Source organism: Anarrhichthys ocellatus, unplaced genomic scaffold, assembly GCF_004355925.1.
Source record: "Anarrhichthys ocellatus isolate YVR2014 unplaced genomic scaffold, GSC_Weel_1.0 scaffold9, whole genome shotgun sequence".
NCBI classification, from domain to species: domain Eukaryota; kingdom Metazoa; phylum Chordata; class Actinopteri; order Perciformes; family Anarhichadidae; genus Anarrhichthys; species Anarrhichthys ocellatus.
The window spans coordinates 5,780,983-5,808,624 of record NW_022280039.1 but is presented as its reverse complement, the minus strand read 5'-3'; the positions used below and the strand labels follow the sequence as shown (position 1 = coordinate 5,808,624).

At 42.6% G+C, this 27,642-nt stretch overlaps 1 protein-coding gene across 1 annotated transcript; it reads right to left on the bottom strand.

Moving 5' to 3' along the window:
* Window positions 1-1,403: 1,403 nt before the first annotated feature.
* On the bottom strand, window positions 1,404-27,020 carry dock5 (dedicator of cytokinesis 5). The gene is made up of 51 exons (XM_031849562.1): window positions 26,838-27,020; window positions 21,015-21,098; window positions 20,736-20,776; window positions 20,598-20,653; window positions 20,214-20,310; window positions 19,917-20,065; window positions 19,661-19,796; window positions 19,403-19,560; window positions 18,967-19,048; window positions 18,275-18,404; window positions 17,547-17,619; window positions 16,423-16,565; window positions 16,116-16,241; window positions 15,875-15,999; window positions 15,292-15,390; window positions 15,013-15,085; window positions 14,787-14,890; window positions 14,380-14,560; window positions 13,944-14,041; window positions 13,748-13,837; window positions 13,391-13,491; window positions 13,116-13,250; window positions 12,911-13,022; window positions 12,480-12,550; window positions 12,135-12,241; window positions 11,832-11,968; window positions 11,304-11,399; window positions 11,038-11,136; window positions 10,576-10,746; window positions 10,352-10,452; window positions 10,209-10,267; window positions 9,805-9,959; window positions 9,008-9,093; window positions 8,130-8,286; window positions 7,957-7,997; window positions 7,785-7,875; window positions 7,527-7,646; window positions 7,178-7,267; window positions 6,608-6,712; window positions 6,220-6,361; window positions 5,564-5,645; window positions 5,367-5,451; window positions 5,102-5,188; window positions 4,830-5,006; window positions 4,288-4,371; window positions 4,063-4,200; window positions 3,657-3,829; window positions 3,330-3,453; window positions 2,988-3,147; window positions 2,640-2,758; window positions 1,404-2,511 (listed from the first exon to the last, which is right to left on the bottom strand). The coding sequence occupies exons 1-51, from the start codon at window positions 26,878-26,880 to the stop codon at window positions 2,410-2,412; spliced, it is 5,595 nt and encodes a 1,864-aa protein (XP_031705422.1). The 5' UTR covers window positions 26,881-27,020; the 3' UTR covers window positions 1,404-2,409.
* Window positions 27,021-27,642: the final 622 nt, after the last annotated feature.

Below are 27,642 nucleotides of genomic sequence, written 5' to 3'. Positions count from 1 at the left end.
TTTTAACCATCTGTGTACCTTTCTCCTGGGGGAAAAAACCTTTCCAACTGCTTTACTTTGAGTTTTGTCTCAAGGTAATGGAAAGTGTGTGTCTGTTGTGTGTGTGAGACCTCAGACTCCATAAAACTCATGTGTCATTGGCGTATTGTCAATTGACAGGAAGCTGGAAATAAGCCTGCAATGAACATGAAAAGAACGAGACTGTTGTGCTGATGTCCTTGGATTCTGTGCAGCATGAAGCTGTAAACATGTCTACACTATTGAGATTGTTTCCATGGAGATGTTCCTGTGCATCCAGCCAAACCTGGCAGTTGCAACGCTGCTCTCCTTGCATGGGTGAACGTCACTTCAAATGTTTGTTGCTCCCGAGACTCGCGGGGAGAGTGATATCCCATACTTTAAAATCTGACAGGAAGGAACAGGCCATTAGCAATCGAGATTAGCAAAACCAGCACCCATCACTTAACTCCCAAAAACATCTCATGAACTCCTCCCTTCAGAAGGCCTCACCAGATGATGCCTTTTTATCTCCTGCATCAGCGTGTGCTTAAGAGGCTTCATTTACGTTATTTTTCACGCTATCAGCAGTGTCCAAATGACTGTTTCTGTGAGCGGCAAGTTCCAGTGAGGGCACAGAGAGCAATCTGTATTCACTGTGTTGACAGGACTGGAGAAGAGACGGAGGAGATGCCTTTCTAAAACAATCAATGTCACCAAGAATTTGCTGGTCTTTTAATAATTCTTTATTTTTGTTCAGTCAACTGCTTGTTCATAAAAAAGATCATTATATAGTATATCTCTTGAGACATTATTTGTACAAAATTTATTTGATGCTCGTCAAGAAATGTGTACCGTACAAAAAAGTGAATCCCTTGTAAAACAATTTAAGCTCTAAAAATAAAATACTGACATTTGATCATTTTTGAAACGAGTTTACATGCATAGTTTTAGCACTCTGAAGGCACATAAATTGTATTGCGTCTTTTTATAAAAATCTAAGCAGCGCACAGTAACGCAGTATGTTGAAATTAGACTGAATTTATGCTGCACAAAAACATCTTTGTACACACAGTGTGTGTAGAACAATGGGAATATTAAAAAATAATGAAAAGCAATAATTTAAATTTCAATAATGAATTGATCCAAAAAACAAATCTGCAGATCAAGACCTGAAATACAAAACTAAAGTGAACTTCAAAGGCATTCATGCTTGCACCATACAGCGTTTAGGGTTCTATTAAGGACCGGTTTGAAATTTTGTGAAGCACACTTATTTACTTTCTTGTCGGGAATAAGATGAGAAGAGTAAATAGCTGGAGCCTGCTGCCACTTAGCTTAGCATAAAGGCTGGAAACGTCTTGCAATACACAATAAGATATTGCATAATTGCTCACTAAGTTAATTAGTGAGCTTCAGTGCTGGTAGGCAGATTGTGTTACCTTTAGGCAAAGCAAGGCTAGCTGTTCCCTACTGTTTCCAGTCGTTATGCTATGCTATGCTAAGCTGGCCAGCTACATATTTACCATAAAGACGTAAGAGTGCTATCGACCTTCTCATCTAACTCTCGGCAAGGTAGCGTATTTCCCAAAATGTCAAACTATCCCTGTCAGGAAAAATCTACTTCCACTGAACACCAACATCAATGTGATGCAGTTTGGAAGCATCAGTTACAGTATTCAGTTCATAATAAACATCAAAACAAATGCATAATCTTCAACACATTCATTAATGCCATCCAGTGTCTCTAAAACATTGTGGTTTGGGAAAATTGGTTTGATCATAATCTTACACACAAAATAACTACACTTCAAACTTAACAGTTACATTCTGTACATTGTATTCCCTGCGCTTGATCAAGTTCGATATGTATCTAATGCAGCTTTCACTTGTTAAAATATGGAACGACGGTAAACAGCTTGGGGGAAAATAAGTCATCCAGTGTTACTCCAGCACATAAAAGCTAAATATTACATTGCAGCATTGGTCATTTGTTTCCCCTGCGACTGATAACGTCTGTACAGCATACTGACTTTTCTTCAAGACAAAAAAAGCATCTTATGTTTCATTAACTCTTAAACAGCACACTCAATCCAAGGATGTGCTGGCCTTATGTACCCAAAATCATATATCCATTGTTGCACAGTAGTACCCTCTTATGACAATAACCCCACATACAATATAATCTTCCTTGTGGCTTAAAAACAAAACATCAGCTAAAGCTTGAGAACGAAGGACTGCTTTGAATTATTAGTGACTTGCATCGGAAAGATTTTTTTTCTTGCATACATCCCATTTGGATGGTCCTGCATCTGTGCCCTACTGTGGTGTTTCCACAATGCCAAACAATGCTTTCATCACAGCAATATCAGAGAATTAGTGAAACTTTAAAGCCTGCGTGTATGTGTAGCCTTAGTGGGGAGTGTGATCGTACGTGGGGAAAATCGACTTCCGCGTTTTCGGAGGCGGAGGGGGAGGCTTGCTCTCAATTTTCATTGGTAGCGGAGGAGTAAACTGTGGGGAAAGAGAGAAGTTCATGTTAGGACTTCAAATAAAAATAATAAAAACAGAATATTTGAACGTTTACACGCCATTAAATATGCATTAGGAAGGGGGTGTTTTTTTTCTCTAAGCAGATGTACCTCTGAAGGGAACCCGGGGTTGTCAATCTCGTGCGGGTGTTTCTTCGGAGGCATGGGTGGGGGGGTCCCTGGGGTGTCTATGGTATTGACATCATTGTCACTGAGAAGCGATGAATAACCTACCGCAGGAGAGAAGAAAGAAAAGCATTTCAGACCGCATGCATCTGTGAATATGCGCATGTGTGTGTGTGTGTGACCTGATTAGGGCTCTAGACCAAACTGTGCTTACACAAAGTTAGTCTGCAAGGTATTCTTCCTTTTCTGTGTGCAAGGCATATTTTTAAGTGAAACCAAAATGATGGCATGCAGTGCAGTGTTTGTCAGAGCAGTAGTGTTTTTGCTACATACTGGAGCTGCGTGGTGTGCGAGGTGTGTGTGGAGAGGCCGGTAGCGGGCCGAGAGAGTTAGACAAGCTGAGCTGGGATGAAACGCCATGGAACAAGGAGAGGGTAAGCCGTCGGTCCCCTAATTGTAAACTCTTGGGTCTCTGCTGCTTCTCTGGAGGAGTCTGCAATGAACACAGGAAAGCAAAGATATAGACTTCCTTATAAAATAGTATAATGGAGCTACTCCCAATTCACAACTGAGTAACAGAAACTATGGTCTTGTAAACAGATTATACAATTACCTGAGGGTAAGTGTGTTGTCACGGAAATGAAAATAGCAGAACACCTGGACATGAGGCCTTACCTCATCTGCATCTGACTGCCTCTCCAGTAGGACCTGGGATTTGCTGACGCTCCATTCCTTCCTGTTTTTTCTAGCAATCCTGTTGTCCTCCTCCGAGCGGGACAAAACCGAGGCCCTGCGATCGCTGGGACGGGACAACAAGAAACTGCTTGTGAATAATCAGGGGCGGAGAAAGAGATGCAGAGAGAAGTACAATCATAAAGTCATTTTGATTTGAGCAAAGGCAAAAATCCGCATTTGAAGCAACCAGTCTCTGTTGTGATGGCAACACAATGACAAGGGGAAAGGTAGACAAAAGGAAGCAAGGAGAGGATGCGGGGGACTGACTCTTGGAAGGAAATGCAGGAGGGTCCATCGGAGGATGCAGAGCCGCTGGAGAGGCCTGAGGAGGCATTGGAGAGGGTTGAGACAGTAGACATGCGACGCAGGGTGGAGGACAGGATGTAGGGCATCACTGCAGAGCCCACGCGACTCTTCTTCCTCTCAGTGAGAGAGCAGGGCTGGGACACACACAAATGGGATTAAGCATCAACAGGGAATCTTGGCAGAGGAGGAGCACAATGACAGGCAAAACCTGGGTCGCAATGGACTGGCTAAAGGAAGATTTATGGTCCTGCGCTAATATAACGTACACTCAGCTTTGAATGAGAAGCGTTTGATAGGAAGGCAAGAGGGCCAATAGCTTAAGTTGGCACCCTCTTACATTAAATTGAGTTTGCGGCTGGCAACACACCAAGGTTATGACGCCGTAATGCTTCTCCACTTTCTCCCGAAGGTCTTGAAAGCAAGTAACCAGACGGTTGTGCAAGGGCTTCAGCTGCTCAGTCGTCTTCTCCCCGTGGAGGCGAATCCCATCTGCCAAGAGAGGGATCTAGAGGGGAAGACGGGCACTTAAGTATTGCAAAACATGTTCTGCTTTGAGGGAGGTGTCAATGACAATGATGGTGGAAGGATTTACCTGCAGGGCGATGAGCTGCTTAAGGACGTCAATGCTCTCGTGGTCCTCTGGGTGCTCTTGGATGTAGGTGTCTGTGAAGAATGCCTGAAGAGGATGAAAACAGGATGAAAATTGGGCAGCTTTTGAAACAAACTCTGCTGCAAGAAGCAATGAACAGGTTTCCACAGCATGACAAAGAGGCCACTGCGGGGTCCCGTATGAATACAACTTTGTAAATCAAAACAGGCTTGAGGCCAGCCAGAACGCCTGTTAAAGAAAACATGATTTACACATTGTAGAGTTGTATGATTTATCGGTTATTTGTTTATTTCGGAAATGTTTGAAAGCAGTACATTCTTTTCTGAATAAATTACTTTCGAGCCAACTGTGCACACAATCTGAACATGACTTAGCAAACGGCTCAAATCTAACAGTAGTCAGACAGTGGCACATCTTTGGGGGCTCTGTGCTCTTACATAGCGTCTGTCTTACTTGTCTGTATCTATCTGTCTATTTGTGCAGACTGATGAAAAATTGTCTAGTTAAACAAAATAAAGTCAAACCTTCTCATAGTTGGAGAAGCCGCCCATGACAGCAGGGTCAACAATGCCGCTGAGCATCATGGATAGTGGGTTGATGGACAATGAGCGATCGCAGGCCTGCTGTTGCACGAGGTTACTCAGCTTTTCATTGGCCATCTCCATGGTCTCTATGGCGTTCGCCAAAGGACTGATCTCCTCCTGCACATCAGGATCATAATCAATTATAAAAACAATAATTTACATTTTTTTACAACAAGAAACAACAATGTTTCAGCATCAAGTCGGCTTCTTACCACTGAGACAGATTTGACTTCAAACCATTTCAGAATCCCTGGGAAGCGATAGGCTGTAATGTACGTTGTTCTGTCGATCCACATGGTCTGTAGGGCAGAATAAATACCAATAAAGTATGAAAGGGTGACATTTTAATGCCTTTATTAGTCTTCAGAATGAGGCATGTGCAGACACTGGGTTGTTTATTCTTTTTAATTATTATTTATGGGTGTGTGCTTACACATATCAGGTTAGTACTTTGAAGTAAATTTAAAAATTGCTCACTGCAAATTCATTGTCTGGATCCTTTTCACCTTTCCTGAAGGGCCTGGAATACTTGAACTGGTCCACTTCATTGGTTCTGTAATAGCTGCAAAAGAACAGGGAAGGACAGCGGTGACATAGCAGTTTGACTAGAGAACTATAAATCCAAAAGATGTTCACGAGAAGATAAATCAGCCTTTAAGTGTTCAGTTACGCACTTTAATATCTGCTCTGGAACCCCCTTGTCTTTAAACTGGAGCGGCACGGTGAGAACAGGCTTGACAGTAAAGCACTGGATGTCTGTGAAGTTCAGCTAAGGATAAGACCAGGAATAGTGTGGAGAAGCAGACAAAGCAAAGTTGCATTGATTAGGATTATATTTCTCAATCTTTAATTGTCCAACAAGTCGACTGCCATTCCAGCAGTTCTGTCACACTCTTTACTTAGTACACAGCCGTGAACAATGCTGACTTCAGCATGCAAACGTGCTTACAATGAAAATGCTAACGTGCCGATATTTAGCAGGTTTAATGTTTTCCATGTTTAACATTAATAAAACATTTTAATGTAGCATTGTAGCATGCTAACATTTTCCGATTAGCAACAAAAAACTGCTAAAAGATGATGTGAATGTCATTATTTTTGCAAGATTTCTCATATTTTTCTGATGATGGCACTAGATGAAAAGTTCCAGGTAGGTTTTTGGGACAGGAATGTGCATATAACATGTCATAACAATTCATCTAGTAGTAGTCACGATAGTGCACATGAAACCAAAAATGTTAACCTTGCTGGATTCCCTTGAGCTATGCTGCCAACATGGCTTAAGAAACAAATAGCTTTTGTGTGGCTTATTATGATGAGATAAGGATACGCTGTCCCGAGGAGTTGCTGATGTCATCTCCAGGGGGCGCTGTGCTGGTCACCCTCGCTGCATTGGGGAACTGAGAGAGCAGCTTTAAGCTGAAGTCTTCAAGCCACTCGTACTCCTTGCCTCGGTAGATGAACATCTTGTTCTGGAGCACAACATTTCAGTGAAAACACAAGCAATGACACACAAAAAAATAGCCAAACTTACAATCAAGCTTATTTTCCATTAATACGCGAGAGGTGTGCTTATGCAGCACCGTGACAGGACTGTATGTTTTCTTGTGTCATCAAAAAGCCAATCGGCTTCATCGACATTATTGCACAAAAAGCCAGATCATTACATGAGCACCGTGCAAGTCTTTATTTATTGAAATAGGTAATCATTTCCTCACCCTGAGGAAAGAAGGGAATCCAAGGCCATAATATCCCACAGCAAAGTACTCTGGCTGTGGCCGCATTGCATGCATTATATTTTCATAGAACCCGGCTTGCTTTTTCTGTGAGAGAGGACAAAGAAGATGGTAAGACTGAAATCCATACACAGTGTGTTGTAAATAGTCTGTTAGTGGTTAAAAAAGGCATTCATAATATATGGATTCCAATAACACCTTCAAAAAACGAATGTTGTTACGGTCTTTTTTTTTCAGTAATTATGAGAAAAGTCGATTCTTCATAATAGATCAAACCTCCACAGAATTAGGAGACACAATTTTGGTTTACCCATGTTACCCATGGGTAAACGTATCTCTTCTCCATCTCAACCAAGGGCACTCAGCCTTGTACAAGCTGGAACACAATTCTTGTCCACTATTACCCATCAGACTAATTTCAATAATCTTAATGAGGTATTAAAAATAAAATAATTTAGGTTGTTTTCATAGCAGTGTATACAGCATCCCTTTTTCAGAGGTTTTAGGAGCATTTGTTTGTGAGGCTGAATTACAATTCACACGTCCTCTTACCAGCAGCTGGCTCAGCTCCATGAAGTCAAACATGTGGCTCTCATGCATCTTGGCCAACTGCTTGCCCAGCTCAATGGCCTTCTCCCACATCTGAAAAGACATGTACATTGCTCACTTAAAAGGGGACATAAAACAAAAACACAACAACACAGGAGCACAGGCTACACTTTGCCATCTGGCTCCTCTGCGAAACCCCCACCTCGCCACTTCGGGGGAGCCAGTGAGGGATTTGAATACTGACACAAGAGCCATAGAGCTTAAGTAACTTCCCCACCAGTTTCACAATGCTGACTTCTATGGCAATCTGGCCTTTTGTCACCAGTTCACGTGCGGTGCAGTTCATACTAACCTTGCCCTTGTCCAAATAACATATCATCTCCTGGATGAGCCTCTCTTTCAGCTCCTGTTGGGTCCATACATGCTTCCCATCTCCAGGTATCAGATGAGGTGCGCAGGGTTTGTCAGACCACTGGGGAAACAAATGACCAAATTCAACATGCAGGTGAACATTTAGGAGCAGGTAGTACAAGCAAGGGTTAAATAGCTCAAACATAAAAAGAATCTGATCTTTATAAAGGTGAAAAAAAGATATGAATGTATCAGAGACCTCCAGTAAATCAGCATGTAGTAGCAGAGTGTAGGAGGCCTCCGTGTAGTTCTCACAGTCCAGGTGCAAATCTCGCAGCTTGTACAAGTACCTGGTTACAAGAGCACATTAGTGAGAAACAGTGACCCCTTTGGTCCAGGGATCAGATGTTCCGTGTCTCTTTCCGACTCACCGGATGTAAATGTCTTCCCTCTTTTTTTCTTTGTAGAAATTCTACGAGAGAAAAACATCTGAATTGCGTATTCTTGAAAACATTTACTCTGAAGCAATTTTCAGAACAGCACAGGTCATTGATTTGTGCACAAACAGTGTTAAGCCTTTTGTAAATATAGGCACAGGGCATACCAGCACATTGACAGTGCAGCTCATGCGGTGCTCAGGGCTTTCGTCATGTGTTATGGTGCGGTAGGCCAGGAGATTCTCCAGCAGGCTGCTCAGCAGCAGAGCCAGCTCCTCTCCTGACTGGGACAGGTATCTGTGCCGTCTGCAGTGTTCCAGCAACCTGCACATACAAACAAACTATTTAGTTACAGTGTAGCTGTAAAGAGCTATTTCTAGTTTATCAGTATTCCAAAGCCTGTCTTTCCTTCTGATGAGCACATTAAAATATATTTTCTGCAATTTTTTGAGATAGTACAATCTGTCCCAGAGAGTTATCTATTGATTAGAGGTTGCTTACTATTCTAACATACTGTCTTGTCCTTTATGCCTCCTTGAGGTCTTTTTGAAAAACACAATCACAAATGCCTTTGTTGTATTTTAGAAACACTCCTATGTGAATTCCTCATCACACAGAATAGACAAATTTGTACTACATAAATGGATAGCTTGATTTGCTTGAAGTAGGGTTGTGTGAAGTACTTATCCATAGTCAGTGTGTTACCTACAGTAGATGGAGTTTGGAGAAACAGGCAGGAGTACCAGCACAAATGCAAAGAAAAGTACAGCTGTGGACGGGGGCACCAGCAAAAATATTTAACCATAAACAATATTTTTCTGGGCGTCTAAAGTACATTTTGGTGCTGCCCCTGTCCACAGCAATGCATTGTTTCCTTGCCAGTACTCCTGTCAGCCTATCCAAACTAAGGTTGTGCTGGTCGTCATCTACTGTAATTGATATACTGCCTATGGATAAGTATCTCATACAACCCCACTTCAAAACATCTGAAATATCCCTTTAAACAACTTTAAGAGTTAAAAAAAAACATTATATTCTGCATCACGTTTTCTCCAGCAGGACTTTGTACTGCTCATCCCCTCGGCCTCCTTCCACCTCTTGGTCCAATTTTGTTATCAGTTCATTCTCAAACTGCAAAGATAAGAGGGGAATAAAAAAGGACACATCATCATACACATTGCATGTGGTCATACTCAGCCTGAGAGCGGCTTCAGTTGAATTGTTGCCCCAGAGTTGCCCCAAGTTCTCCCACACAACTTCCCTTCTTCGTTCTCTACACTGGTTCCCTGTAAGAGCTTGCATCCAGGGGAGTGAAAGGAACAGCTCCTTCCTATTTCCAGGCCATGGTCACGCCCTACACCCCCGCCCGACCACTTCGCTCTGCTGCCTCGGGGCAGATCGGTTGCCCCGTCGCTCAGAGGTCCTTGCGGCCGATCGACCCGGTCGCGGCTGTTTTCTGTCCTGGCCCCACAATGGTGCAATGAACTCCCCACTGACGTTAGGGCAGCAGAGTCGCTGCCCATCTTTCGGCGCAGGCTGAAAACTCACCTCTTCAAGAAGTACTACCCCGAGCCTTCCACTTGGCACTTATTGTATTCATACTAGTTTGCTGCACTTATTGTATTCGTTTGTTTCTGCACTGTACTTTTTCTCTGGTTCATGCTCTTAGATGCTTGTTTAAAAAAGGAGATGCACTTATGACTTCTGGTGACTAGCAGTTCTCTTGAATACTTGTGTTGAATACACTTATTGTAAGTCGCTTTGGATAAAAGCGTCTGCTAAATGACTGTAATGTAATGTAATGAATTCAAACCAAACTGAAATTCTGAGGTAGCTTTTTACCGTTTCAAACGTGCGTCCGGGGCTGAAGTTGTGCTCACACTGCATCATATCAAAGAAGATGGGGATGGTGGCTTTCCTCAGTTCTGGCTCTGGCACTAGTGTGACCTCCAGAATGGGCCCGACCATGGCTGGGATGAACTTCATTTTCTGGGGGCCTGAGGGACAACAAAACATTATCACACAGAAATATCATAGTGTGATTGGAGAAGGCAATAAGCTGCATCGTCATTTCTCAACAGAGGACAAATCTAATAATGTGGTAAACAAAACAACAACACACTGTGAAACCGGACAATAAAAAATATTGTCTTGTCATTCCCCTTGCATTACTGGCAGCCACTGAATAAACAATGCCACAAACTCTATGATAATAGCAGCATTATCAGATGGTGCAAAATACTCACCGAGATTGTACCACATATCTCTGATCTTAAACCCAATAGTCTTCCTCATGTCTCCATATCTGTGGCAAATTTAAATCAAAGGACTGTTAAATTAAGTTCTCTCTATTTAAATAATCTTTTTGATGAATTGTAAATGATCTCACTTGTTCAGTATCTTATTTCGTTTCTCTTGAGAGAAGGATTCCAGCTGCAGTGTCTTGTGGGTAAGGAACGCCACAGTCAAATGAAAGTAGTTATTCCACAGCTGCGAGGGGAGCAGGGTTTTCAAATATTAATACCATAATTACCTTCTCATAACACTAGCTTTTGATTTTGTGTTAAATAAGAAATGTAACCTCTACCCAGGCGGGGGAGGACGAAGACACACCTGGAGTTCAAAATGTGCCTGGTCCAAAAAATACATGTTGAGAACATCCGAGTACTGGTTGATGGCCCTCAGGAAGACCTGCATCTGCACAAGGTTCATGATCATCCAGTCAGCGGGGAAGACGTCTCCCATGAGGTCCTTAAACATGATGAATGTCTCCATGAGGAAGTCCTGAGGGACGCACGGGAATAAAATCTTTACTGCAAGTGTATGCACACTGTCGCTTTATCCAAACTGAGCAAATCTAAAGCAGCGCTGCCACATGTCAGGCATGCATAATGCTCCACTGGCATAGTGGGGACCAACTGACATCCCCATCATGTCAATCCAGTCCATTCATGAAATGCTTATAATCAATATTCCCTTTAGGAGCAGTAAGTGGCTTGGGTGGTTTAATGTCTGTTATTGATGAGATGTTTCAGGACAAGATGTAGCCAACAGGGGAGGAACCAGGACACTTACCATGATATCCTGTCTTGTCTTGAAGGTGCTGATGTAGTGGGCGTAATGCATGTCATCCATTTGCTTCAGGATGGCCGTCATGCAGGCAAGATAGTGGCCCTGCAGCAGAGGAGTCAACTATCACTCACATGATATCACACGCTTCTTGTTGCATTTGTGTTATTGATGTGTTTTGCTGACTCTTAAAAGATTGGTCGATGAAATGAATGCTGAGGATGTAGTCGTCAAGGACATATTTCAGCTGCAACACCAAAGTTGTGTCTTACAATGAGAGGGGAGGATCTCTCCATGCTGATGACAGTGCGATTAACCCTGCGGAGTAGCCGCTCCATTATCAGCTGAACGTGCCCTCTGGTTGGACCCTGCACAGACAGAACAGCCTCAGGTACAATTTTCAGCTGAAAAACAGCGACACAGACCTGCTATAAAGTATCAAACATTTCATGCTACCAGCCTCTAATGGGATGGGATGGGATATGTAATTCCTCCAGCACGCTCTGGGTCTGCCCCGGGCGTCCTTCCAGTTGGACTGCCCCAGAAAACCTCTAAAAACAGGCCCGAATCACCTCAACTGGTTCTTTTTCATGCACAACAGCAGCAATCTTACTCTGAGGTCCCCACAGAGGTCTGAGCTCTCTACCTCAGTCAATCAGAGTGAGCGCAGCCACCCTGTGGAGGAAACTCATTTGGCTGCTTATACTCACAATACCAAGCTGACTAGATGTGTTGTCCTGTGTACCGACCCTTTAAACTAATACACTCTATGTGTTTAAAAGTGAAGTCTGACTTCTCACCACGTCCTTGCGGTCCAAGTTGTCCAACACTGTGCTGAGCAGTTGGGCACAGGCCTCGTGGTCTGGTTTACAAGAGTGGTCGTCCAGCTGCCCACTCAACTGGTCAGTAACAAGTGGCAGAAGCACATCTCGACAATCTGCAGCAACAGAGCAGAAAAAAAACTGTCCTAATTGGATCACACAGCACATTTCCTTTTAATAGAGCTGAACAAACTTGTATGTAGGTGTGATGCAGAGCGTTTTTTTCCCCTTCATCTTGTGTGAAATGTCATTATGTGGTTTTCAAGCCTCGAGGACTCCTACCCGACTGCCTGAAAAGGTCACTCTCCACCATTTTACACATGCAGCCCAGCTTCTGACGCACAAGCTGAGAGTCAGGAATGCTCTCAATGAACTTCGCTAGGAGAACGCTGAGAAGAGAACGAAAAGAAAACAGGCAAAAGAGCAGCTGTGACAATTTGAAGGGTATTCACATTTCACATGTAGCAATTATTGTCAGGAAGGACTAATGAGCAGCATATATGACAGGTTCATGTTACAGCAGCAAGAATTGAGAATAACGCCTCCTTGACTCAGAAGTAAATATGATAATTTGCACTGAGTCAGGCAATTATCATTTCTTGCTGTGAAAAGCCTCTGGAGAGTTACCTGAGCTCCACGGGATCAAACACAGTCTGGATGTCATTAATGATGCTGGGGAGGTATTTCAATATTGCTCCCTGAAAAAGCAAAGAATCAAGTCTCATCAGACTGAAGCACAGGGATGTTTTTTATTCTCTAGTAAAACAAGCTTTTCACCAGAGCTTTTCTTTACCTTAGAGACTGCCAACAGGGAGCCTACACTTATTTTACAGGTAATTTGTAAAAACCTTTCAATAACCTCTCCATAACACATTATCACAACAGCACTACTGCAGTCATTCACAATACTAAAACTGACCTGCTCCATTTTACTTTTATTTTCAAGCTACAAAATTATAAATTGGTGAATTATTTTGGAATGTTTCCGCATGCATTTCAGTTGTAAAATACAAAAAAACTTAAACAAACACAGCTTCTGGGCACACACTTCAACTTACCTTGATCTTCACTCCCTCGTCCAGCGGTCTGTCCATGAGAGTGTTGAAAGACAGGAAGAGGTTGCGAATGGAGTTGAAGAAAGCGTCCCCATCCTCACTGTTCCCATAGAATCTGAGAATCAAGGCCAGGCATTGCATCAAAGGAAGTCATCCTTATAACATGAGAGGGAAAAGTGGATTATTTTGCGTGGAGCTCCTCTGATACCTGAGGTAAAGGACCCGGGACTGTACAATAAACCTGAACAGGTACTTGAGAGCTTTGAGGGCTGCGTAGAGCCTCTCGGATAAGGCGGGCTCCTCGGCGTAGCCCACGTAGTAGTTAAGCACCTTCGTTAGCTTCCTGAGAAAATGAATGAGTCAGGCCTCAAAGTCAAAGTAATTTGGGTGTGGGTGGAGAAGAAGAGCAAAAGGCCTACTAAAAATAAACAGTGTGAAGGGGCGTAAGCGATCAAAGGTGGGAAATACAGAATGCAGACTCACATGTAAGCCAAAGTGGCACTGAAGTGCTTGTTGATGTAGGTTTCCAGGACCGGATTGAAGTGCTGGAATTTGATATCGCCAATAAGTGTGATTATAAATACCTGGTCATAGACAAGAGGAGGAAACAAAATTAGAGCAAAGTCCAAGTTAAAAGAGCATACATATACTGAATATCAGTGAATCCCAACCACATCTTACTTGTGACCCATTAATGTTATAATCCATATGCAAAATCTATTATAATATCAAACCCCATTTTTGATGCTATCTATGGTCTGTTTTTGTTCAGCAATAGCCGGTTTACACCACTCACAACACATCACTCACTGACCCTGTGGCCTGAAAAATAAAACTAACCAAGGCATCAAACACCAGCGTATCATAGGTGTCCTTCTCTGAGGTCTCCATCATGATGTTGAACAAGGCATCAAGAGTGTCTTGGAGAAACTGTGCATAGAACAGAAAGCTGTTACAAAAGTGCCATTAAAAAGGACATCGTACAACATATAGAAAATATTGCAGCATATTGCATATTCAGTGCAACAGAACCCACTTTGACAATCTCCCCCCCTTCGACCTCCATCAGCCTCTGCAGAATCTGGTCCAGATCTTCAGGGTTAGACCGCCAGTTCAACAAGCCGAGTAAATCCACTGGAAAAACATGAACACACCAGAACACATTCAGTAGCAGCAACACTTCCTCTGATACAACATCAGTTAACAATATTGTGGTTAAGCCTAGTGTCAATATGAACCTAATTAGATCTACATCAATCATCATCCACACATATCAGCAATATATTAGGAACAAAGATCATCTTAATTAATTTCAAGGCAATCCAGGGGGAGGAAATGAAGGTGGCACTGCACCCCTTTATCTGTAGAATCTGTTTCATTTCATAGAGATGACTTGTGACAGGACATCTTTTAATTATCACAAAGACAGAGCCTGGAAGATTGGGACAAATAGAAATAGCTCCCTACGGTACCGTTCTGAGTGAGTTTAGTGGAGCAGGTGAGCGTGGCGATCTGGAAGCTGTCTTTAGTCACAGGAATCACTCCTGAATGGTGGAACTGCTTCCCTGTTTGCTTCTCCTTTTCCGCCACTTCAGCCCAAGTCGCTGGCAAGGTGAGGTAAACCTTTGCATCCTCTGTCTTTTTCGCATCAACCTAAGAAATTCATAAAAGGGAGAATGAATCATGAAGCCTATTGATCGGTGGAGATCTAATCTCATATTTATTGATTGAGGAGAGATTTGTGCATAATCCATCTACCCACTGTCAGCTATTCAAGACACCCATTTTTGTGTAATTAGATCAAAACAATATCATGCTTATTTTAAAGACAGGTACAGTGAATCAAATTTCATGCAAAACCACAACCCTGCAGCAGTACCTTATAGACGATGAGTTCATGCCTGCCGTCTTTTAGCGTGGTCCCATCTCTTCTCATGAGCCGGTCGAAGGCCATACCGAAAGGCTTCTCTGATTTGTCCCTAGCTGAAGGATACACAGAACCATAAGATTGGAATAGACCCACTGACAGTCACTGTAGCTGTATTTAACATGGTGGCAGGATTACACGTGGGTGTTTGTCATACAAATAAGACACAGTCACTCACAGTCCTGGGAGGATCGGTGTCGAAACATCACCCTCAGGTGACAGCGGCAGACGTCTTCAATTGGAATTGTCACCTTGCAGGAAGGAAAGAAAAGTCAGGGGAATTAATGTGAATACAGGATTATACATACAGAAGCCATGCTGTCTGATTTGTATGAGTAACACACCCTGTGTCAATATCTTTCCTGAGAGATTAATTCTTTGAAGAACTAATTAGAGAACATGAGATATCATGGTCGAAGCACTGGGCTGCACACGTGGGTCCTTGATATAAGCTTACCTTCACCGTTTCATTCCAACAAGGCTGCTTCACCTGATAGTAAATGACAGATTTGTACTCTGTGATGCCATCATAACCTGCCCCAGGAAATATCACTTTCTACAGAAACAGAGGAAAAGAGATTAGTTTGCATGATAGGAACTAAAGCACTAAATACAACGTAGAGTTTAAGCTGGTGTCATGCCATTAGCTTAGCAGGTATTTAGTCATAAACATAAGACAAGTGGGAATTTTGATCTGATGATGGCGCTAAAGGAAATATCAGGCAATCACAAGTCAAAGAGATACATGAATGTTAGACATTTCACCTAAAACCACAAATGTCAACCTCCTGAAAAAGACAGGGGAAAAGTCAGGGATCCCCAAAGTCAGGAGGATTCATAATCTCGAGGCCATGAATGTCTGTACAAAACGTCATGGGACCAAAGTGGTGGACCAACAATATCGCTAGCCCGGCTAAAAAGTACAGCATTCAAAGTGGAATTACAAGAGTTGTTATAAGGTGATGGTTGCAGAGTTGGTCACATAAGGCTTAATTAGAAACAAATGAAGATGAAACGAAGCATTCACAAGTCTATTTTACCTCCATGGAATTGCCTTCATCGTCGTGCACAGTCAGTATGACCTCTACATTTTTCGGGGTCTTCTTTTTACCACGGTCAAACTCTCCCTGCAGCAATGTTACGTAAATATCATTCCTCACGATTCCTGGAGAAAGGACAACAGATGATCAGGCGGATGTGCTGAAAATTCATAAACCCATGTCATGGCTTTGTGAGCAATTAAAATGAACATGACCACGGTGTTTTTAGAGCAATGCCCACCTGGGAGGATGATTTCCGGAAAGCCCATTTTCCTCACGATAGCAGTGCTGCGGTCAACAAAGTGGGGGTAGTCCTTCCTGACTTGGGCAAGGTCTCCTGGGAGGAGCTTCAGGGTCACAAACAGCCCTATCCGCAAACATGTAAAGAAATTCAATGAGGCAGACACCAAACGGACCCACCCTGTAGACCTCTCACACATCATTTTATTTCCCTCAAAACAGAATTTCACATTTCACATTTCTAAACAATTTAGAGCGACCCTCTGATATCACAGGGGAACACTCTGTCTTTGAGCACTTCATTTTACCCTGGCCTTTGTGATTGACCTCCCGTGTCGCGATGACTTTGTTGAAGACAGCAGTGACTGGCTCGTTCTCTCCTATGACTCGAGACGGGATGAGCGGAGACATGATGAGCTGCCTCTGACGGATGTAGGTTTCCATAGCTATCCTGAGAGAAAAGCATCAGGACAAGTTTAGGAAAAAATCAGCTGCCGGTGTGTCTGACAGGTGACAAACAAATGGACAGGGGAGCTGCAATATGATAATCATCATACAGGGACAATATGTCGCTCGTACGTAAGGGTATATGTCTCAGCATACTGTAGTGGTTTGGTCAGAAGAGAAGTGGACACAGAGTCTACATGTTGCCGGTGTGGACGGTTAAGTTTCACCATAACAAAAGGTTTTAGCAGATTAAATGCTGTGGACAGGCATGAGCATTTGTTCCTGATTGGCAGTAACCTGTTGTATTTATATAACCTCTTTGCTGTATAATTATATCATATTATTATATTTTACATTACTGTTACTGTAAGGAGGTTTTATGTGAATAGATGTTAACACTGTCGATAAAGATTTGAATTGTTCTGTGATACAATTTGTCCTTTGTAGGGAACACACTTGTAGAATTAGCATTTATTAAAGAGCAGAGAATTGCATGTCCAGGAAACGTCACGTTTACTCAGGAAACATCAAATGTGTGTAAACAGAAACTATGCTTTAGTCTGGATTAGTGTATTAGCTCTCAAGATACAAAATGAGGCCTTTGTATTTCAGGTTAGAAAAAAAACAAACTGATAACTATTCTATCCAACAAAAACTTTTTGGTCTCTACCTCCTCAAGAAGACACAGCGCACTGTGACACAGTGAGAAGAGACAAATAGAGGTAAAAATGTGGTTTAGATGTCAAGTATCAGTCAAGATATTTTTGGGGCTCTTCTACCCCCATCGTGCAGGTGCTATGAAAATATCTTTGAGAAGAGCTCAATTTTTCTCATATTTGTCCTTGAAAAAGATGTAACACAGTAAGCAAACATACGTAACTCAAGTCTTGTTCAAGTTTTTTTCCTATCATTTTTGTTTGACATTAGAAAACAAGGTCGGGTCTGTTAGCAGTGTAAGAAGTGTGACACCGTCAAAAAGACTCACTGCTGAAAGGGGATGAAATGCTGTTTGTCCTCATCGTCTGTTTTGCCATGGGCGATATCTGTAACGTCCATCACTGCAATGACAAGAGAGCGTCACAGTAAGGCAGCAGACTGTTGTCAAAGATAAGCTAATTCACCAGATGCAATGCCTTTTTTTTGTTATTTCAAAAGCAACAGCAAAACAGGAATGTACTAGTTTTGATAGTTCCTCTACCTGTAAAACAGAAGCTGAGCAAGGCGTTGGCTCTCCCTCACCTGTTGCCTGGCAAGACAGTCAGCCAGCATAGCACAACATATTGAGGGTTCTTGATCTCCATCTTGCAAATGCCTTTGAATTGTATATTCCACCCAGCTCTTTTTTCCGAAAGTGATTTTGAAGTTATTTTTTTCCTGGCTAAGAAAAATGGGACTTCTGAGTGAAGCGTACTCTGGTTTCAGTCCATTTGCTGGAACACCAGAGGAAACCATTCCTCATCAAATCCACTAATGATCTGGCCAAAAACAAAAAGACAGGCGCTAAACCAATTTCCACCGACTCCTTTGCCAAGGCAGAGTGGAGGCATTTTCTGGGTCAGGAAGCAGGTGTTCTCATTTGAGTCGGCACATGGATCCTTCATTTTCACACCTCCACAGAACTATTCATGCAACTATAGCACCATAAAGGAGTGGCGTTCATTTTGTTGTGTCGACTTTTGTAACAAATATAAGGCCATTTGAAAAGCAGCTCACCAGCCACACCAAATGGTCTCCTCAGTCCTCCAGTGTGTTTCTTGCCCTCTTTGAGCTCCATGCTGCCCACTCTGATGATCTGACACACCAAGAAGACCCGCTGCCTCATCAAGTCACTGCTGCTCAGGTCCTGGACGCAAAGGACAACCATAAAGATGATTTATTATGGCATATTAAGTGATAAGGTGCATTACATACAGAAGCCAGTGTACTAATAGCCTGTTATTATGTGCAAATACAGGGTGAAAGCATGTAATAAACCCTTAAACATATCACTTTCCAGCATCTTTATGTGTTCATTTATCTGGATGTTTTACCGGTCAAAGGAGTCTTGACTTGTGTGCTTTGAGGAAGTTAATATAATGATTAAATTTCAGCTCTTTGAGCTGATGAATGTGGTTTGATCACATTCTGAACCACTATTCCTGGTCGTACACAATGCAGATTAACACAATGCCGTGTTTGGATGGAACTACTGACTGTGTCAACATAAACAGCAGCAACACAATGGAGGCAATCGTATTCAAATTTTCAAAGATGTGCCGTGAATATGAGCTATTCAGTAAAAACTTTCAGCAAATTAAGAACGATTCAGGAGCAAATTGTCTTCTTTGTCACAGAATCCAGGCAGCATTTGGATTGTTCAAATCCGAAGCAGGGGGAATACAGTCAGCGGTCCGGGATTCAGTTACCGTGAATAGAGCCGGCAGGTTGTTGAGTTTTTCAATTTCTTTAGGCATCCCCATACTGTCCCAGCGCACCAGGAAGTTCTCACTGCATGAATTTAAATAAGAATCACAGTTAGGTATCATATTATCTAAAGGCATCAGGAGAAATACAAAAATAGCTAATGTAAAAACATTGCATTATTTTATCTGTCTTACCAGTTTAAATTCAAAGATGAGTGCATATGTTGAATAGCAATAATGTGAGAATCCATTGATCCCTATAGACCTTTCTCAAAGCAGACAGGTAATGCTTGGCAATTACGAAAAGAAATGCAGCCATCATTAATGGTGTTATGTTCCTCCATGAAAAGTCAAAGCTATGATTAGCCAGTCTGCGTTCAAGGGGCGGGACTTAGCAATGGGGTCAATTGTGGAATTAGGAGAAAAGTGAGGAGCAAACCTGATGAATTCAGACTGGTCGGGGTCATACAGAGACATAAGGAGCTCAGCATCTTCTCCGATGTTGCACACAAAGTTCTTCAGGTTCATGAGTAGACTGTAGGTGTGTACCGTGCTGAACAGGGTCTGACGCCTCATTTCCAGGTTTTGTTGCCGCGTCTGCAGAAAAGCAAGGCCCCAGGCACACAGATATTATTTGAAATGAATCGCTACTTTGGGAAAAATGGTGACTGATAGTATGACTAAATCAAAATCCTGCCTTCTCTTCTTGTATCCTGTCATCGACACTGCGTGAAGCGGTCTCGTGTGCCCGGAACAGACTGACCGTACTGGTCAAATCAGGATCCAGCGTGTTTCCTGCTTCATCTCGCACCACCAGGTCCAATCCCAGAATCCTGAGCAGCACAGAGGATCAAACATGTGTCCATTGAGTTTATGGACACAATAAAACTTTACAATGGTGTCTATGTCACAAGGAAATTCACTGCAGTACAAGAAGGCAGCAGGATTCATACCGGTTTCCGTAATCAATCTTTGCTGTGACTTTCTTTCTGAGCTCCACAAGGTCATCCTTAGGCAGCGTTCCCGACACTATCTGAGATCGATATTCGATGAGGCTGTAGGCCATCTGCTGAACACCCCTGAACAGGATTGTCTTGTTCGCCTGTCAAATAAAGATGTACACACTTATATATATATATCCTTCAGAGGTATGGAACAAAACAAAAACGAGTCAAAGTAATGTGAATTAGATTAGGATTGAGTGTGCTAGAAACTGAGAGGCTGATAGGAGAGAGGCAAACCACACATACCACGTACAGGTTCTGCCATATCTGTGCCCATTCCCTCAGAGTAGCACCGAGCTCCTGCACCAGGGGCAAGTCCACTGGAATAATTATTTCCTGTTGGCTACCAGCCACAAGGAGAGAATAATAAGATACTGGAAAAGTGGCTCATCACTCACAGATCATGTCACATGGACGGACATTTGGACTGACTCAAGTGCATTTCTAATACATGATAAATAGTTTGATGGTTTCCCTACACAGCCAAGAAGAGCATTAGTGAATCTTCACTTATGGTAATTGCAAGTGCACTGCTATGTTATTGGCAAATGACACGGCGGGGCGGGGCGGCAAACCAAAAGCAAAGTGGATTATCATCATGATCATATGTTTACTGATATGTGACCTCACCCTGTTCCCTCAACCGTAGCCTCCTTTAACTGGATGTAGGAAGACGGGAAAATGCCCTGAGGAAACAATGAGGCAAAATCAGTATAAATACATAACAGCACTGGTTATAGGATAATAGAGAGCTAATGATGTTCCTACCTTCTGGGATTTCTTGCGTAGCCTGTAGCCCCTATACCAGCCTGAGGAAATATTATTAACAGAGAGACATGTGACAGTGAGGGAGAGGCAGGCGACCAGACAGGAGTGACGACAGTCCATCCTGTCAGGAGGACAGTGCTGTAGACTCATTTACATTATTATGCATAGCACGTCGAGCGCAGGTTAGTTCGACATTTCATTTCAGTTCCTGTGGCAGCTTGCTTTGGAGAAGTAAAAGAGGGATGTGTCGGGGCCTGTTGTGTGTTCAGGCTCGCTCACCTTCCAATTTCTCAAGTATGTGCACCGTGTCCCCCACCTGAAGACACAGCTCCTGCTCCCCACTGGGCTCATAATTGTAGATTGCTGAGGGACAAAGTAGGACCGTCTCATTATGACAAAAACACAAAACATTCAATGAATACTGTTAACAAAAGAAAAGACTTAGGCAGACAGTTTGAATTATGAGTTTGTTCCTATACTTAAGGTCCAGTGGATTAAGAACAACCATGAAATCCCTATTCAATCACTCACTGCACAGAGGAGCAAGTCTGTTTTTAAAAAAGGTTCTGGATCAGAGGTTTTCAGTTTCTGAAGAAACCAATTCACCCTCGTCACAGAACCTGGACTCGCAAGCAAAGAGGATCTTGATCTTTGATTTATTCCTCATCTTACTGCCGTTTGAAACAGCAGGCTGAATAAGTGTGCAGCCGGCCTGCGTGACTCAAACCTTTAAAGCCTTTTGACGATTCTTAATTAAAACAGATGCCCTGAGGCAGTGTTTAACAGTAAATGGACAGTGCTGGAACAGATAGCTTCAGAGTCAAAGAACAAAGAGGAGCAGAGCTAAAAAAGGCGATGGCATCACATCCTCTATATATATCTGAAATCATCTGTGGCCTTTGGTCAATAGTTACAATCTGCAGGTTGTGTTTCTGCCAACTGGCTCACCTGCGAGCCCTTCCCTTCACTTTTATTAACCAAACAGCTTTCCTAGAAGCGCTCCTTTTTTAACTCTTACCAGGACACACATGGGAGGTATCAAACAAGAATACGTCTGTGCATGCACACAGACATAAACACACACACGCACACACCTATGTATATACACACACACACACACACACACAAAACCACACAGAAATTGCAAAAGAGAAACCTTGGCAAACAATACTGTAGCAAAGGTCTTTGCCTTGACTTGAGAGAGCCGCAATAGCAAGCAGCCGCTCTTAGAGTCAGATAGAGGAACTATGAGCTGAGCTCTGCCCTGACTTGCATGGTGATCATGCTTGTTGCTGGAGGCTAGATTTCACAGCACGCTTCAACTGGCTCGGCTTATCGCACCTCAGTCTGAATACCAAAACTTGAGAAAACACTGAATGTAGCTCAACCTCTCTCTCTCCATGACGACCTCCTCACGGACAGATTTTTACAGCTTTCCATAACACACAGTTGCCCGGGCAGAAATCCAGTGGAATTCTCTACAGGGAATCCTGCATTTTTAGGTTAAGACTGCATTTGTGTAACTATAGCTCATGGAGCTCTTAGAATATTAGGCTAGACCCAGGCCGGCTATGTTAGGATATCGCCTGCACAGTTTTCACATGAATGACGCCTTTCTGTGAGAGCTGAGAGATGGGTTCATAAATAACACCAAAGACTCTTTTCTTACTTTCTTTTTTTCCCTCCTTGAATAAAAATGTTGATTTCCGCACATCACAGTTTGCGTATCTCTTCTGACCAAACAAACCACGATATTATGAACAGAAAGCCCAGGCCTTGAGAGCCAACAGAAGCATACTGTGTGGTTTAAAAACAAGCTACTGACGCACGCTGCGAATTTGTTTTCACCAAGGAATTATTTGTGAAGCCGGAGGAATATTGAATGAAACGCGCACTGGAGAAATGACGTCTGCCTCGTCATGCCCGGGAGTGACAATGGTCCCTTCACCAACTTGAAGTGTGGCAACATGCCAATGGCAGGCACCAGGCTGAGCGCATTGTGATGCCCCACTGTCTTAACTAAGAGCAACAGTCACCGCTCATCTGTGCAACTCCGAGACACAGCAGCTTCCTCTCAAATGCTCAGCCTGAAGCCGCTGTGGCCAATTTCGGAAAAGCCTCAATCTGTGTATAGGTGCAAGTTAATGTGCAAACTAATGTTAAATCAAAGTCAGCCTGATTCACTCCAAACGATTTATCATGGAAGTGGATTAGCCTACAATTAAAGAACACCACGGCTGAAGAGTTTGAGCAGCTGCTGGCAGCTCATCAAAGTCAACACGTTTCAATGAGAATCCTTTGTTGTCATCGCTGACTGGATGTGAAAGCAAAGCATAAATAACTATTCCAAGTTATGGACACGATAAGACACACACACAAACAATATGATGCGAGATAGAGCCTAGCAACCAGTCTTTGAACATGTACATTGATTCGGATTAAAAGGAAAAACCTTCAATCATGAAGGGAATAAAATCGTAGAGCCAGAAACACGCTAGACAAGCTCTGATTTAACAAGCCATCATTTTACCTGTACAGTGCAGCTTGTAAGCAAAACATGTGACCTACTGAACAGAGAAATCACCACAACAAGAACGGGCAGTATTTTAGTTTCAAATCAATGAAAGGCAGAAAGTATATTTGTTATGAATTCCTAATTGTCTTCAGTACGGTCAGCTACCATTCAGTGATTTTCATATATCTCTTGTAAAACTGGTCAGGAAATAAAATAAAGTCTATTAAACTTTGTTTTTGAACCGGTTCCCCTCAGGCAGGACGTTTCCAAACATTAAGGCTTCAGTAGAAAATCCTTTTGCCTCCCGTCTGCTGTCTAGACAGCCTGAGACGATCTGTAGCTCTTAAAAGTGTGCTCCAGCTAATAACTCCTTATAGGTTATCCATAAATCAGAAAGCTAATTCTCGAGTTCAAAGCTAATAGTGCAAAAGGGATAGAAGTAGACCATCATCTTTTAATTCTGGTTAAAACCCTGCTGCAAAGAGAATTACAATTGCCTTATCTGAAGGAGAAAAGCACCAATGTCTTCCTCCAGGTTCCTAAAGAACTACTCTGAAATGATGTGTCCGAGTTTAAAAAGTCATGACTGACCATCCAACCATCTGGTCAGTCCATCAGAACTCAGAACACTGTCAACACTTATCTTACTGCCAGCAATCAGATATGACAAGACCACCAAACAGGGATGTTTTGATCGTGATGTATGGAGGCTGCAAATCTCAACAGCTTTAAGGCCATAGATTTGTTTTGGTAATAAGACGCCCACACAGCACGAAACACCTGCAGAGCAAACAACTCTAAGCTCTTGATAATTTTAAGGAAATGTTTTTGTTATTTATTGCATAATATTACAACGTTGAAGTTGTGGTACTTGAAAACCCTTTTCACACAACCACAGTGAGTGCAAGCACAAGTCGGTCTTTATGGCTTCGGTGGCTTGAATGGCAGTTCCCTGAAGAAAACTTTAAGTTAATTATAGAAGGTAGTAGTGCTGCTAGTGTCATTATGATAATTATGAGTACATTATTGTAAATGTGTTTTGCAGAGATTGGATGCAGAGTTTGGCACTGAGTTGACAAAGTGTACATACAAGCAGGATTTAGGACATCACAACTTGTTTGGGAGCCAATCATGGCCCAATGTTTAACCTACCGGTGTAGTGTGACGTGGACACCTGATGCCTCCAGTGCACATAAACTGAGAGTGTGCATGTCATTAACATCTTGCATCCAGCTATTTACCTTTTAAGTTGAAACATATTGGCAAATTCAAGATATGGACTTGTCAACTAGTTCATTGATTATTTTGGCCGGTATATTATTCAAAACAAAGCATTTTAACATGTGTGTATAAAATGTTAAAGGACCACTGTACTCCTACGACATTCATGATGTTCTGGTTTATTAAAACAAAACAAAAGGATTAAAATCGATGCAGCAGAACCAGAGATATCGTCTTTTTTATTCCACGTATTCTTCTTCCTTGTCAAAATTGAGTTCCTACATTACCCACAATGCAACTCAAGCACCATCAGTTCAATCGGAGATCTGGGTGTGTAGTTCTAGCAGCAGATAATGTAGCCTCAAGCCGCTAGGTTCAAGCAGAGCTCATGCTTCAAAGAGAAGAGTACTACACAGTACTTCTCTCCGACTCCCTAGATTTGTTTTCATTTTCAAATTTGTAGTCGTCAGCGGCAGACTTCAGTGACCTTCAGTGACCCCCTGTAGAGACCCTAAAGGCTTTATAACGTGTCTTGTTGCAGAGTACCTCAACAGTGTTCTACAACACCTGTTAACACACTTGAGTGAAATCAGTGGACTTCCACTTTACCTTCCTGGATTACTGTTATTCGTCAAGGGCATCAGTTGACCACAAATGTGTATCGTTGTTCATGTACACGATCAATAAAAATAGCTTCATCTGGCTTTTGTTCACATAAGCATTTACATGACCGCTCATAAAGGAGACTGTGCCCTCAAATCTAATGAAGCCACGGGACGTCATTATGGATGCAAATAATGTCAAAATAAGTTATTCGCCTGCTGGTTTCAACTCTTCCTTTGAGACTCTAGTTTAGTGCTTCTCTTAAGGATGTAAAAATTAGCAAGCCATCTGTAATGGTGTCACGAATTCACCATTAAAGATTGTGTTGATATCTTAAGCCCCATTTTATCCGCATTTCCCTATTAGCTAGTGAGATATAATTGATATTATCAGAAACCTTGCAACTCTTCTTTCATCTCAAAATGTAGTTGCCTGTATTTGAGCACGGCCTGGGTTGACTAATCGGATTAACAAATGTAAGACCTTGTACAGGGTCCGATGGCATTTTAAGGATTACAGTGTTAGTGACTCCTGCCCTGTTTCTGAGGCGAATGGCAGCAGAATGGCAAAGTGTACACAATCACACAGAGCAACACTTTTGAACGCCACACTGGGAACTAAAAAGATTAATGCACAAAAAAAAGAAATCCTCAACGTCAGCTGCTATAACAAGGTCATACCCAAGTGGGAAGTGTTTATGCAGCACAGCAATCCATGCCCACCTGCATTTTGTGGCTTAAAAATGTTTTGGCCACAACAGAGCACACAACACTTTCTTTAAAGATAAAGCCGGGAGAGGATTCAGGTTATAGCGAGGCACGATTCACACATACTCCAGACAGACTACATACAAAAGGTGCATTCACTATCCACACATGCAGGGTTTTCCTCTTGTCTAGTGCATCTACTGCACACCAGGAAACACTGTCTGTAAAAGAGTCTGTAGCACAGATTTAGCGGTGAGTCAGTGCCGGTGACCAGCCAACCTGTGCTGACGATTTCAGTCATTACAGTAAACCTGAAAGGAATTTCTCATAGAGCCTACAAGTCGTGCGGATTTGCCTTCAGGGCGTGGAGGACTACCTGATAGCATGAACATGCATGCACAGTGAGCCCACAAACACACACTCATAAATGTGACGGGGCCACACCTTATTTCAAGATGTGGAACACAAAAAAAGGTGCTTTATAGCCTCAAAAGACAGACAGTTAAGGGTGAGTGTAACTAAGCAACACTGACAGTGTCTATGTAAATGCTGCTCTCTTGTCTGACATGCATTCAGTCACAGCAGTGGCTCCCATGTGGGGCCCTACAGGAGTCCTTGGGGGTGGGTTTCAGGGGACCTGCCAGCAGCAAAATGAGGATTCATTTAAGTTCACTGCAACTTCCACGAGTCAGCTCAGCGAGGTTAAGCACAAGAATGACTGGAATGCTCATTGAACTCTTGGCTCTTTTCCATTTTTCCTCACCACCTATTATGGACAGTTACACAAGTAATTTCTTACTGCACTCCAACCAAACATCTAGAGTCCCCGGGACAACAAGGACGGTGAATGTCGAGTTCTATGTCATATTAAAAACAACAAAAAGTCTGCAAAAAAACCCAGAAGGGCTTCAGTTCCGATGCCCGCCATGTATCAACAACAGCAAAAGTCTCCAATAACTTGTGTTGCACGACTTCAGAGTGTCCATTCCCTTGAAGTTTATTTGGGAGTTTCACTCGGTGAGCAAAACACACGGAGAGCTACATATGAGAACTTACCGACTCCGTACTTCTCTTTTTTAGTCGGGATCCAGCGGGTCATTTCGGGGGAAGATGTAAAGCTGAAGGAATAAATAACTATATACAATTGTCAAACGAGGACGGGCGGCGCACTCCTGCTCGTCTCGAGGTCTACAGTTCCGCCATCATGACTTGTAAACGGGGAGGGGAGAGGAGGGCGCACACGGCTGGGAGACGAGAGGAGAGGATAGGCGTGAACTATCCCAAACTTAACTACCCCCACAACAACAACACGAGTCCCGCACACTGACGTTGCACCACAGACACTCGTTTCATTACAGGGTTCGCCTCCAGGAACCTCGTCCGCGAGGCTGTTTAATTTGCCCTAGACACCAGTCAATCGATAACTGTAGCCATTCCCCATAAATCCTCAAATGAACATAAATTGGATTCAGGGAAATTATAATGAGACTGACCTGTCCCTGGCTTTGCTTCAAGGACTCCTTATGTGGTTTTAGAACCACTGGCACACAATTTGACAATCTAGAAGAGAATAATGAATTGAAACCAGAGTTATGAATCACCAATGTGTCATAAATAAATGATTAGCAGGTTATTGTTTTAATTTGAAATGAGATTGAATCGCAAACTCCATACTGTTCCTCACATTGACTGGTTTAAATGAGACAGTGAGCATAAATGTACTAAACCTGCTGGGACTTAATCTAGTCATACTCACATAAAGCTGGATTTGTAGTTACTGTGCATACTATAACTGTTCATAAAAGCAAATGGAAGTATGACCAACACAATGGAATTAAACTTGTCCATCAATGAGGATATT

What these genes read in the sequence shown, in the direction of transcription:
- dock5 (XM_031849562.1), bottom strand. Translation starts at nt 26,880, where the DNA reads ATGACCCGCTGGATCCCGACTAAAAAAGAGAAGTACGGAGTCG. An exon ending in ACGAGGGAGTGAAGATCAAG is followed by an intron (nt 12,551 to 12,910) that starts GTAAGTTGAAGT and finishes TTGCTTTTTCAG; the next exon opens with GGAGCAATATTGAAATACCT. An exon ending in TCGCACACCACGCAGCTCCA is followed by an intron (nt 2,759 to 2,987) that starts GTATGTAGCAAA and finishes CTCCTGCGGTAG; the next exon opens with GTTATTCATCGCTTCTCAGT.